The 13,987-nt window shown below is 34.5% G+C and overlaps 1 protein-coding gene across 1 annotated transcript; it reads left to right on the top strand.

Annotated features, from left to right (window-relative positions):
- Nucleotides 1-3,478: 3,478 nt before the first annotated feature.
- On the top strand, nucleotides 3,479-10,408 carry LOC116129797 (OVARIAN TUMOR DOMAIN-containing deubiquitinating enzyme 7-like). The gene is made up of 10 exons (XM_031415530.1): nucleotides 3,479-3,507; nucleotides 3,556-3,631; nucleotides 4,534-4,683; nucleotides 5,504-5,565; nucleotides 6,554-6,638; nucleotides 6,768-6,917; nucleotides 7,089-7,268; nucleotides 8,641-8,717; nucleotides 9,040-9,182; nucleotides 9,921-10,408. The coding sequence occupies exons 1-9, from the start codon at nucleotides 3,479-3,481 to the stop codon at nucleotides 9,167-9,169; spliced, it is 939 nt and encodes a 312-aa protein (XP_031271390.1). The 3' UTR covers nucleotides 9,170-9,182; nucleotides 9,921-10,408.
- The last annotated feature ends 3,579 nt before the right edge of the window (nucleotides 10,409-13,987 follow it).

Raw genomic sequence — 13,987 nt, 5'->3', positions numbered from 1 at the left:
TCCCACCAACTTACAGATTCAGTGATCATTACCTCAAGGCATCCCACTATAAAATGAGAGCTCCTCTCTCATTAAGGGGATTCACACATTTTACTCTTGACAAAAACTCTCTCTCTCTAGAAAAGACAGTCTTTAATACCTTGTATCATCAGTGTAAAGTCAGTTGTCTAAAGCGACCTGACCATTATCATTAATAAAAACATCAGTGGACGTAGGATTTGCTTCCTTAGCATCCGAACCATTTTAAAACTCATTTCTCACTACATTTAGTGTCATTTTCCTTTCTATTCACGTGTGTCTTTTGGGCCAACTCAACATTTCACACGTGCGTTTCGTTGGTGTCAAACTCACGCATCAACAGTTTCCAACATATATATTATTATTATTATAACATATCTATTGGGTTGTGGTTTCTAATGGGAGAAAAACTTAGCAAATGAGCTAAATAGCTAAATAATGTCTTCTTCTCAACAAAATAAGCTTCGATAATATTGGATGGTGTGAGGACTTATTGATGATAGAGAAAAATTGAGAGAAGATAAAATGAATAATGCTACACCCACAACTTATTCTTACAAACTTTATCTTACAACCCTAACATGACAGCTCGCAATTAATCAGTCACAATTTATTAGATGGGACCCATGTGAGATCCATTACGAGCTGACTAATTGCAAATTATCACGTTGGGGTTGTGAGAGAAAATTTGTGAGAAGAGGTTGTGAGTGTAGCATTTTCCAGAGGAAATAGGTGTTAGGCTAAGTGTTAATTGGAGAAGAAAGGGCAATTTCGTCCAAACCGACTAACCGAGATAAAATATGTGGAATAGATATTTGGTAAGAGATTTTTTTTCTTTTTTTGGCTGTTTTTCAATTCAATCTCTCAATTAGGGATATTTAATATAATTTCTTTAAAAAATCACAGCAGTATTTTAAGCAATTAATCCCTCGATAATAATATCTTAAAATTATTTGTTGGACTAGATGATACAAACGGCAGGAATTTTTCAGATTATCAATCAAATATGCAAGTGTTGAACATAATTCAAGAATTTCATACAATGATATTACAATCGTTCTTGCTCTTTCACATTACCATTAATGGTATGTTTAGTTCATATAATGTTTTATTACATGGAGATGTTATATTAATAAAAAGATAGATTACCTTGAAAACTATTGGGAATGTTTAGGAAAATGTGTTATGTTATATTTATATGTTTGGTTAGGAGGATAAATGGGTGGATATGTTATATAAATTACTAATTGCCTTCCTTTTTAAATATTAATATAATATTATTTTTATTATTATTTTTTGAATGATTTTTTTTAACCCCCCTACATTTGAAATTTTGCTAAAACACCCCAACCATATAAAACTTTAATTTGTAGCAAAATCACCCCACCCACCCCAAGCCACTACCGGCAGCCAACCGCCATAATGGCGCACAACCAACTGGATCTGGCCGCTCGTCTACCAGTAAGTCTGTTTCCAACTAGATCTGAAACGGCCTTACTGACACACGACCGTCCAGATCCTGCCGGTTATATGCCATTACGGCGACTACTGCCGGCGGCTGGGGATAGTCTTGGGTGGCTGAGGGTATTTTGTTAACTTTTAAACTTTTTTGTAGTTGGGGTGTTTTAGTTGAATTTTCAAATGTAGGGGGGGCGGGGTAATGGTTATTTGGTAAACATTTGAGGGCACCTATGTCCGAAATGATATTTAATTAGGGACAAAATAAGTATAAAAATCATATTACCTCGATAATCTTTTAATAACACATACTAGGAGGTATTTGAATACCCCCTATATTACCAACTATAAACACTATTTACAATAAAAGATACATGTAATATTTTATTACTTGCAAATTGAACAACGGAATCTTACAAAATAAACGAAGATTAACCCCGTTATCTTATATGACCCGAATCAAACGGACCCTAAAATGAAAATGAATTATACAAGTCGTCCTGGAAATAGCTGATGAGTGTTTAACTGGGCCAGAACTCTAAGCCCATCACAAGAACCGCTTAGGTCCAGACCCGAGGCGAGAGGAAGACAGACAAGGAGAAAGGGATATACTGTAAATGGACAGAAAAATTAAAAAAGATGTTGAGACGATGAAGCGTATTGTCTACACTTTTTACAGTAGAGAGTTGAGCTGAGTCCGAGTTGCCGCATTTATTCCGGCTTGTGGTCGTCTTGCTTTCCCTCTCTATCTCAAGCATTCCTATATTTCAAACGATGGTAAAACCCAAACAACAAAAGTCCAAACTCAAGAAACCGACCCACGTAATTTCGTCTCTATTATACCCTTATATTTTTACCTTTTATCTTCTCCATTTCTTGTATATTTTTTTTTTTCTATGAATTATGCTACAAATTTCTTAGCTCTATACCGCTTACTATATCTAGATATTTTAATTTATGAATTATAAATAAATTGTGTATAATCTCGTTTCTGTTGAAAAATGTATTGTATGTAAAAAAAAAAACCTTAATTTTATGTTTGTGCTGTTTTTTGTTTAGAATGAAATACTGGGCAAAACATATGTGCTTTAAATGTCGACTGCTTCTGTTTATATATTAAGTCTTCTATAATGCATATGCGTGTGAGGAAGATTTGTGCTTCAAATGGCCTACATGCTTTGACTTTGTTACTTGTTCATGATGCAATTAGAGGATAGTTACATAATGTTACTTTTAAGAATTTTCTTTAAAATACATACCAATGACATGAGCGATTGAGCAGAGAGTTTTGGTGTAATTGAGAGGGGTAGGTGATTTTAAATGTACTGAGCCGCTGTTTTCAAGGATGTTGGAATGCTATGATTGTGGATTGATGTTGTTAGGCGATGAAATGTAATGTGAGATTCACTTTTTGATATTGACACATTTGGCTATCAACAATGTTAAGGGTACATTTGTTTGGAGGCTTTGAAATGATGGCAAGGTTAAACACAATAATTATTTGGGAAAAATTAGTTTTTTGAGCAAGAAAATATCTGAAAAGACATTAAACTTTCCGAGAAATAGTGGAAGGTTTATTAATGAGCCATAGATTTTACCCTTCATTTGACTAATGATGAATCAGTTTTAGTTTATTCTACATAAAAACGGGTAGCTCAGTGTTTTGGATGATTTTCTTTTACTATGTATATTTTTATTTTTGCTAAGTTGTTTAATTCCAGCTGTGCTGATTATCTGTTTCAGAAGGTTATGAAAACAAAGGGAAAGCAGGCTGATATTTCTCAGTTTCGTGCACAGCTTGACACATTGGGCCTAAAAATCATCCAAGTCACAGCTGATGGTAATTGTTTCTTCAGGTCTGTTATAGGAAGATCTCATTTGACATTACTCATTATAGAAACTTTTTTTTTTTTTTTTTTTAAATTTTCACAGTATCATTTAAGGGATTTGAATGAAATACTATTTTGACAAAATATAAAATAATTAACTGATAAACAAAAAAATGAAAGAAAGAAAGAAAAAAAGTGTGCTGTCCATTTATCTGAATGTACTTTAAGTTGTTCTCTTGTTGGCTTGCAGGGCACTCGCAGATCAGTTGGAAGGCAATGAGGAAGAACACGAGAAATATCGCAGTTTGGTTGTACAATATATAGTGGTAAGTGGCTGCCAAGGTAGAAAATGTTAATTATATGAGTTGCTGTCATTTTTTAGAAGAATTCTCACAACTTTTTTAGTTGTTGTTGCTTGTTTGAAAATTATTTTTTTTTGTTATCCTTCAGTTGCATTTGATGCCAGAACTTAGGTTTTATTGCTGAAGTATATGGTGAATTCAGTTATTATTATCAATATTGATGAGAAATGATTAATAATAAAATGGCTGGAATGAAATGAAAAGACTACTAAACTGGAAATTCAACTGGCTCGACATGGTGCCCAGTACAGGCTTGATTCTGAATTGCAATAAGCTTTGTAATTCTCACCAATGTATGAGTTTCTGGAAACAAGTGCAGAAACTACTAGTCAAGTAGACATAGGTTTGCATGATTTATGCTCAGAAAAAGATGTGCACAACCTATACGATTCTAGTAGTCATAGCTAGCATTGTTTATGCTCAGAAAAAGATGTGCACAACCTATACGATTCTAGTAGTCATAGCTAGCATTGTTTATGCTCAGAAAAAGATTTGCACAACCTATACGGTTCTAGTAGTCATAGGTATGCACAGTTTAAGATACAGTCTGTTGTCTTGAAAATCTGGGGTTGCAGTCAGGTATCTAATAAATATATTCAACTTCCCAATTGTGCTCTGAAAATTATGTTTCTATTTATTTTATCTTATTTTATTTTAACTAGAAAACACTTCAAAGTGTTTCCTATGTGCTGCATGTCAATATGAAATCTCTTTTTTTTTCTTAGATGATACTTACAGCTCCCTTCATTGATGTTTATGATAATCTGTTTGCTTTTCAAGAAGCAACTGGTTGGATGATTACTCTTGTTCTCATTTTTGAAAAATCATCTCCTTTATGAATCTTATATTGGAGCTTCAATCAATAGAAGAATCGTGAAACATTCGAGCCCTTTATTGAGGATGATGTCCCATTTGATGAGTATTGTCTATCCATGGAAGAAGATGGCACGTGGGCTGGACATATGGAATTACAGGCAGCCTCTCTTGTTACACGTTGTAATATATGCATTCACCGGGTGCGACCCTTTTTCTCTTTGATGTACTTCTGTATTTTATTATTCATCCAGATTGCTATCAAATTATCATAGCATATCTTTTTCCCTTTCTTTTGAGACTTTTAGTTCCCATGTGGCTTTGAGCTATTTGTGAGTGTTAAAGTTGAGTTTTTTTTTTTTAATTAATTAATTTATATTTACTTAGAAATCCCTTGATCTTTCTTAAATGTTTTAAGTTCTAAACTTGGGGCTACCTTGTTACTCAGGAAACTAATTGGGTATGATATCCCAAGAAGGTGGCCCCAAGGGGATTTGAAACCTTGACCTTTTAGTTGAAACTATGGGCTCTTACCACGAAACGCTAGTTGAGTTTGTTTGATCTTGCTTGGTTGTAGAGTAAACCATTAGTCTTTTCATCGGTGATTTCAACTGGTATTAGAGCGAAGGGTGTGTGTATTTGTGCTTCTCTCATATTGCCACTCTTCATGACGATGTCAAGTTCTCAGGAGGTGAGATTGTAAGCACTTGTACTGGATTGGTGTGGCCCACCCAGGTTTTACATCACTAATGCAAAACTTCAGCTACTAATTGATATTCCCCTCTGCCCCTTTCTAGTGTAAGCCACATTTTAAAACCTTGCAAACTATTTAGAAGACCCAAAATAAACAATATTTGCATTGGATGGGCATGGTTTTCATTTTAAGATGTAAACTCTCCTTCGCTCTTTACTTGATACAGATGATACTCTCTCACTGGTGTATATGCACTACTATGCATTGCATGCATTTACTGTTTATTCTGAGTAAGATGGAGATTTAAGTGTTGATTATGATCTATACAGCACATGTCACCTCGTTGGTACATTCGGAATTTTGATTCTGATGAAGCTCGTATGGTTCATTTGTGAGTATTCTAAAACTTTTTATCATGCTTGTGTTGTTCATTTGTGCTGCATTTATTCTAAATACGAAAGAGGATTTGTTTACCTTTGGCCCTCGCAATTTTTTTTTCTTACCTTAAACTTTAGCTATGTTATGGAGTATTTTAGGTGGGACACTAGTGTGTCAGACTTGACGGTTGACATTCCTCTGCCATCTTAATATTATAATTTTTTATCTGATGTCTGTTAATTTTTGTGAGAGATGAGGACATTTTATGTGAAGTTTCTCTTGTACTATAGCCAAATCCTAAAAATGGAAGCCTACTTTTGTAGCTTATATATGTTATTTGATTGTTATTCAACAAATCTTTGGATGGAGAGGTTGTTTATTTACATCTTTCAACTACTTGTAGGCTATATTCTGTTTGTTGTTTAAGCCTCAATAATTTTAACAGTCTACTTTCTTCTGTTTTCTTGATTGGTTTAGTCTCTCTCTCTCTCTCTCTCTCTCTCTCTCTTTTGAAAAAGTGTTGAGATTTTTGTGCATTATCTTTCAATTTATTCACAGTTGTCTTTTCTCTTTATGGTAGTTGTGATTCGTAATTTTGGCACAAGCTGTTCTCATTGTTATTTTTTACCTCTAGATCTTATCATGATGGAGAACATTACAATAGTGTGCGATTGAANAGCCTACTTTTGTAGCTTATATATGTTATTTGATTGTTATTCAACAAATCTTTGGATGGAGAGGTTGTTTATTTACATCTTTCAACTACTTGTAGGCTATATTCTGTTTGTTGTTTAAGCCTCAATAATTTTAACAGTCTACTTTCTTCTGTTTTCTTGATTGGTTTAGTCTCTCTCTCTCTCTCTCTCTCTCTCTCTTTTGAAAAAGTGTTGAGATTTTTGTGCATTATCTTTCAATTTATTCACAGTTGTCTTTTCTCTTTATGGTAGTTGTGATTCGTAATTTTGGCACAAGCTGTTCTCATTGTTATTTTTTACCTCTAGATCTTATCATGATGGAGAACATTACAATAGTGTGCGATTGAAGGAAGACCCTTGTAATGGCTCAGCTAGGCCAATCATAATTAAGGTCTCTACTTTTTTTTTTTTTTTTTGTGGGTTGAGGCTATTGTGATTTCTTATTGCAACTGTATTATATTACTTATAAGTTTTAATATATAACCAGTACCAATAGCCTAATACTTTTAGTTTGTTAAAGGTTGATGCTGATCTTTCAGCTGCATCTCATCAAGCAAAAACTGCAGCCAGCAAGTCAAAAGGGGGATTTGGTCCCAATGTTATCAATGCAGGATCCATCAAAATGGTTATGGCAGGAACTGGTTGTGAAAATGCTGAAAGAGTTGAACAGGTGATAAGTTGCATTGAATTCTTTACTCTCTATGATTTCTCTCTCCTCCACGACATTAGTTTTGATATTAAAATTTGTATCTTTTACATGCTTATTTTGAATTTTGCTTTTGAGTATTTAATTTAATTTTTTTGTTATTCTTTTGGTTTTTAAATGTTGATCTTATTCCAGGTTTTACTGGAAGTAGGTGGTGATACTGATGCTGCAATAGAGTTTCTGGTTGCAGAACAAGGAGCAGAAGACTACACTGTTGAAAATAATTTATCTCCTTGTCATATGGATATTTCTCATGGTAATGGCCAGTCAGTATATCTTGCATATTCTAGGTATTTTCATGAGGCTTACCACAAAGTGATGTTTATTTAGTTTTTTAATTTTTATTGCTTTTGTATCCTTTTCTAAATTTAGTGTTTGGCTTGGCATTAGGAGCAATTTATTATGTCTCCATGAGTTTAGCATGCCAGTTGTAAGAGTGTAATGAACTGTATGCTTGCTTAACTGAAGTGTGGTTCTATTAAAAACCAGGGTAATTATCGTTTGGAGGACAATTTTTTCTAAAGCTTAACGAAAAGGGACACAAGTTCAATAGCTAAAAAAAAAAGGGATAGTGTTTGGTTGTTATATAACTATGTAACTATGAAATGACATAAATACACATAGCTTGTCCTGGATAATCTTACTCTTGAACCTGTCTTTTATAAAAGATTTTGATTATGCTGACATGAGAGCAGAAATCTGCTTTCTATGAACAATAGCTTCTTTTGTTATTATTATTGTATTTTTTCTTTTCAGGTATAGGACGATACATCGTTACTCACATTTTTGTTCGTCTTAGTGCAATACTTGAGAATTTTTGTAATGTTGGTAGATATTTGTACACGATAGGAACCCACTCTAATAACTCAATAATTTGGGTTGGGCCATGGGTCTTTCATGGGCTTGGGTAGAACTCTCCTTGGAAAACCGGCTTGTCAAGGGAGGGTGCCCAAGCCTTTATAACCCACATGCCACACCTTTTCCCTTTCATGTGGGATCCCAACATTCCACCACGCTTCCGCAACGACGTCCACGTCGGCCTCTTTACCCCGTCGGCTTCTTTACCCCTTGGGTGACTACGGATCCCTTTCCTTCGGGCCTCCATGCCCTTTCTCGAGGTAGCAGCCCGGGCCCAAGGTCAGCCTGCCACGGTCAGCCTGCCACGCGTGCGCTGCCACATAGGCGCAGGATCATGCTCTGATACCAATTGATAGGAACCCATCTATAACTCAATAATTTGGGTTGGGCCATGGGTCTTTCATGGGCTTGGGTAGAACTCTCCTTGGAAAACCGGCTTGTCAAGGGAGGGTGCCCAAGCCTTATAACCCACATGCCCACCCTTTTCCCTTTCAATGTGGGATCCAACAAACACCTTGCTCTTGCCTTAAGTGATATTGAAGAGATTGCTTTGCTATATAATATTGAAATTTCTAAGAATGTCCAGGTGACAATTAAATGGGAACAGTGAGCAACTCAAGTAGAACTGAAAGAAGACTTGTGAACAGGATCTGTAGTAATAGCCTTAAACGAGCCCATGATGAGTCAGATTCCAAACGATGACAAGGTTTTCTGCTTTGCTAAACACAGAACTTAGTTTTTTGAATGGAGTTGGTTCCAAAGTGTGATGATTCTTCTGTTTTCCTCTTTCTTTCTTTTTTCCGGCAATTTAGAAGATTTCTAGGACCAGGTCTGCCCTTGTGGATCAAAGAAGAAATACAAGGCTTGTTGTGGGTCAGCTGCAGGAAGATCTACTAAGTTTGTTGTGTAAACTTCTTGACCTCTACTCTTTCGTGCGTCTGTTGAATTTTTATGATTACATGTCATAATTTTAATACATCAGTAACATGATGTTCCTAAGGAACTACTTGCTTGACATTGGAGAGTATGAAAGACAGCATGAAGAACTTCTTACTGCAGTGTCAATATCACGTCGGTCAAGTGCAGTTTTATGCTTGCATGCTTTATTAGTCACAAGTTATTACCAGAATTTTTCCTTGACTGTGTTTGCCATTGAGTTATGGAAAACAGTTTTAACAAAAGCTTCCAAAAAACTCTCTATATTTTAATGTCATTTTCATTGCATCAGTAACCAAACAGTTGATTCTGGAGAGAGTCGAAAGGAAAGGAAGCAAGGCAAGAGCAGAGGACCTTCAAAATCGACATCCTCCCTTGGATCGGATGGAGGGCCACCTGACATGGGTGCACTTTGTATATGATTTGATTCTTAACGTAAGCACCACTGCCAGTTGCTATGCTGTATATTCTCTATTTCTTCCGAATTTGATTCATATGTTATCCAAAGAGATTGTTGTGTTCTCCTTTTTTTTGTTCTTTTTCTCCAGGGAATAAGGAATAAGGAAAAAATTGTTGAGCATAAAGAGTCAGCAATTAGTTTTGTCATACTTATAGGATAGAGGTTTAACCACCATTTGCCTACTAGCAACTACTATACGATGCTACAGCATCTTTTCATTTTTAGTGTAGAAGTCAGTAAACTTGTAAGAGGTTGCGCGACTTCTTGCTGCTGATTGCATGGGTTGCATTCTTCCTTGTTCTGCATTCTACCATATGTTGGACCAAGAAATATGACATAGCAAAGGGAATTAGATGTTGTGTGGAGAACTGTGTTCTTAGATGTGATGAAAGAAGTTTCTTTGTGACATGCACCCACATGATGTAATTTTTGTAAATTTGATTTGGGATTTCAATGACTCTGCTTCCAAATAAGCTTTATAGCCATAACCTTTTCCCTTTGAACGTATTGGACTTGAGCAAATGATGTCTGTCATTCCCTTGTAAATGCTCCTCCGTTTGTTTCAATATTTGCCTCCCAAGTATCCAATTGTTTGTTATATTTTAACCATTGTTGATGGTGATCTAAGATGATTTTTGGGTTTACTGATTGAAGTTGAGCTGAAGCTATTTTTAAGTCATTAGTTGCTGATCCATTTGCGTTTCATTTTGCAGGTCTCTTTTGTGCTTCTTATAGGATGTTTAAGACGCACCTCTTTTTGTGATGTACAACATTTGGAGATGAATGATTTTTGTGCAACCATGGCGAAACTTGGCGTTGGTTGTTTTGAGATCCGTCGCTTACACGTTCCCTGGTGGGAAATTGAAAATATACAGTTAAAAGAAGATAGATAGAAAGGAAAAAGGGAAATGTTAGAAAAATTAAGATAATATGATACCAAATATTTGTGTTAGGGAATGTAGCTTACTTAGGTCTTTATAGAGAGATGACATTTCTCATAATGAGAAAAATGTCTTACCTGTGGATGTCTTGCCAGACAACTTACTAAAATTATTGAATTTACCCATGTCGAGAAATTATTGGTGTTGCCCCCAAGGTATATTATTGTATTGTTGGACTATACTATGTCTATGTTTCATTGTTTCTTGTTCTCGGGATAGAATTAGTGCAATCAACTTGGATTATTTTCTGCTATCTTACTGGGGCAAATAGCATTGACATTTTCTTGAACGCTGACAGTAATAAATTCTATAGTGTTATCTCTTTGCAAAGAGCCAAAGATAACCAAACATCAGGTGCATAATCCTTGTGAACAAGCATTAGATTACATGAACTCCATCCAAATCAGCTGCACAATTAAGTGTACTTATAACGGCGTTCCCTTGCTGCTGCTACCTAGCTTCTGGGCTAAAAGTCCACCCAGCTAATCTGGGCATAAGGCTTATAGCTTATTCTATCAATAAACCCAGTATATTTAACTTTTGCCATTGCAAATGAGATCCAGGAGTATAGTGTTAAAATTTCCCCATTATCTTCAAACTTGCAAGAAAGAATTTTGGTTTACGTCCCCGTAAAGAGTTTGATAGAATTTTTTTCTTTAATTTTAAGAATAGTAATATTACATGAGTCATTTTTAAGTTAATTTTAACATTTATAGAACAAAATCCCATTTTGGAAATGATACCTTCAAATCTTGTAGCACAATTTTTACTCCTTTTCTACCTTTTTTGGCGTTATTTTCAAAAATAAAATAAAAAAACAAGTAGAAATGAAAGATAGAGAGTAATGAAGAAGCATAATTAAGATAATTCTTAGCTTAACAATGAAACAATCTAAATTTAGTAAGGTCGGTGAAGGGCTTGCGTTCAACGTCAGGCTTTTTTTGTTGGAGTTTCACAAGTCCACTCAACAACAAAATAAAATCAATTTAGGAATGAACCCTTTAATACGTTTAAAGCAAGTCCATTTAGTTTACTGTATTTAGATGTTTGGCAGTGGCATGACGAGACTCAACACTCTTTTTTAGTGAAAATAACTATCAATATGGAATTATAAAGCAAAGTCTTGTTTACCCAAATCAGAAATTCGTTATTGTGTTTTCTTTGTGTCCCATAAAGGAAAATCTTTAGTTTCAGCAAGACAAATTAGCAAATTTTTAAATTGATAAACAGTCATTTCTAGTTGATGAAATTTTTGTTTCCTCTTAAAGAAATCATTGGAATGCTATTTTGTCTATAACAAGATAATTTGAAGCTTTTAAATCTAAGCAAAGAAAGAACTTCCAGACATAAACATAATATGGTAAACTTTATCTTTAAGAATTCGATTTGTTAAAATATATAATGACTAGTCACAACATCTCTTTTATGGCAAACTTTAATTCTTTCAACTACTCTCTTGAAGTTAAGGAAATCCCTTTGGTTAATGGTTTTCCCTTTTCAGATATTGACGAGTGTGGTAAGTCATAATCACCCACTCAAATATCCAACCTACTTGCCTCTACGTAAATGACCTGTATAACTGTATTTCTCTTAAGAGTAAACAATGTTTTCACCCAAATAATGGCTTAATAACACTTTTTCACCTATAGACTTTTGAAATATCATTTTATTACTCAAATTTATATTCCGATAGCAAATAAAGAGTAAATTCGATCCAAACTATTGGATCTTTTGAAAATGGTAGGCCGATAAGTCTTTTGGTGGTAAATAATAGGATTTTGGTGGTTAAGATTGATTAGAATTTGACTTAAGAGAGACGGTTACTCAAACCCTAATCGCTCAATTGCCAATAATTGGCAAGATCTATGAGAGTAGGGTTTGAATGGTTTTGGTGAATGATGATCAGGGAAGAGAATGATGGTCGTGTGGAGTCGCAACGATGCTAGAATCGAAAATAAAATATAAACTTTGGTAGTAAAGTGGTATTTTAAAAATCTATAGGTGAAAAAATGCCACTACGCTATTATTTTAGTGGAAAAAAGTCGTTTACTCTTCTCTTAAATATCAAGTTTTGCTACACTTAAGACCGTATTTCTATCAAGTTTTTTTGCTTATATCTCCCCGAGTTTAATACGTCTTCTTTTGTGTTCAAGCTTATGTTTCTCAAGAGACATATGTATTTCATTCACTTATAATCAAACCCCAAAGCAGACAATGAAATATACATGACTAATGACCTTCACATATTCAGAGACCTAACCAATTATGGAGTTCTGAGAAAAGTGAACTATTTTAATAGTAAACAGCCGGGAAGAAGGAAACACATACCAACCTAAACAGGTAAGAGTAGGACATGTATAATTAATAAATAATTTATTATCTAATTGACCCCCTCTCTTTACTTTCCACGTTAATCCAATCCAAAAGCAGGGAGAATCAATAGCTAATTGACACCGTTGCCTTGTCCGAACTTGGAAAGTCAGTTTAACTAACCCTAATTATGAATTTAAAAAAAAAAAAAAAAAAAAAAGAGTATGTCCATTATTTTTGTAGGTAGATCTCACTATTACACCCACATGCCTACAGTATTTTGACAGGTCCCCTTGGACAATAATGCCTCATATCCATACAATTCTGTAAGGCTATGTAACATCTAATTCATAAGTCAGTAATGTACCAAAATTGAAAGCTACAAGAACTAAATTTTACACCCACCACTTTATATAAAATTTAAATTTTTTTTACAGAAGGTGGCAGAACAGCAGGACAGATACCATTTAATTTTTCTCTGTCGTGACTCAAATATCTAATCTAGTTTTTAACTTGTATTGTAGCTGTGTTGTGTTTCTTTGTTTTTAATTTATATTTCTAAGAGTTTAACTACTTTATACTGGCTGTTTGTTTTGTCTGATTTGGTGGCTGGGTTGGGGTTGGATATTGATTTTGATGTTTCTTTTTTCTCTTTTCACCAATAACCCTAAACTATCATTCCATTTCACATTAATTATTGGTTAAGTTTAACTACGAGGTTCCATTTGGGGTAAATGACAAAAACCTAAACACAAGTTAAGACAACATTATCTCTAACCTTTTTCAATTAATACCTTACATACTTACTGGTATACCAATGAAAAGAATTTCATGAGATTAGTTGGTATGTTGAGTCTAACTACAATGAAATGCACAATTACAGTAATTTAAATAGTATAAATGTTGAACTGGATTAAAACCTGATTTACCTAAATTATTAACACGCTATATACCTTTTCTTGAAAGGGAAAGGGACCACGAACCCACTTTCTGTTTATGGCCACTGCATTCAAAACGGGATTTCGCTATCATCTGCGATCCGACCGTTTAACTCTTACCATCCTAAATGGTAATGAATAAAAGTCCAATTTTAGAATATTCTTGAGCTACTATTTTCATTTCTTGGATCAAAGCTCATCAACCCCACTCATATAGGGATGAGATTTTTAGATTCCTTTCCATTTAATTATTCAGATTGATAGGTTGAGATAATATATGCCTGATGTGGTCACTCCTGCTGCTCCATTCATCAAAATACCATCAACGAGATTACATTTTACTCTTGAATACACGTATTTTATTATATAAATAAATTTTTACTTTTTCCTCAAAGTTTTAAAAGTAAAATTAAGTAATTTGATTTGATGATGTTGGATACCTTATAAGTACTTTAATTAGAACATATTTCTTTATGCGAAGTGGTAGGAAATACTTGGCTGGGATTTCCATGTTTCCTCGAATCTCCTCAAGGGGCAACACAAAAGATCCTTTGAGGACCAACTCCATTCATGTTATCATCTTTCTTCTTC

This window comes from Pistacia vera, unplaced genomic scaffold (genome assembly GCF_008641045.1).
Source record: "Pistacia vera cultivar Batoury unplaced genomic scaffold, PisVer_v2 Contig214, whole genome shotgun sequence".
Lineage (NCBI taxonomy): Eukaryota > Viridiplantae > Streptophyta > Magnoliopsida > Sapindales > Anacardiaceae > Pistacia > Pistacia vera.
This window is presented reverse-complemented; position numbering and strand designations above follow the sequence as displayed.

What these genes read in the sequence shown, in the direction of transcription:
- LOC116129797 (XM_031415530.1), top strand. Translation starts at nt 3,479, where the DNA reads ATGAAAGAAAGAAAGAAAAAAAGTGTGCT. An exon ending in TGGTTGTACAATATATAGTG is followed by an intron (nt 3,632 to 4,533) that starts GTAAGTGGCTGC and finishes TTCAATCAATAG; the next exon opens with AAGAATCGTGAAACATTCGA. An exon ending in GAAGCTCGTATGGTTCATTT is followed by an intron (nt 5,566 to 6,553) that starts GTGAGTATTCTA and finishes TTTTACCTCTAG; the next exon opens with ATCTTATCATGATGGAGAAC.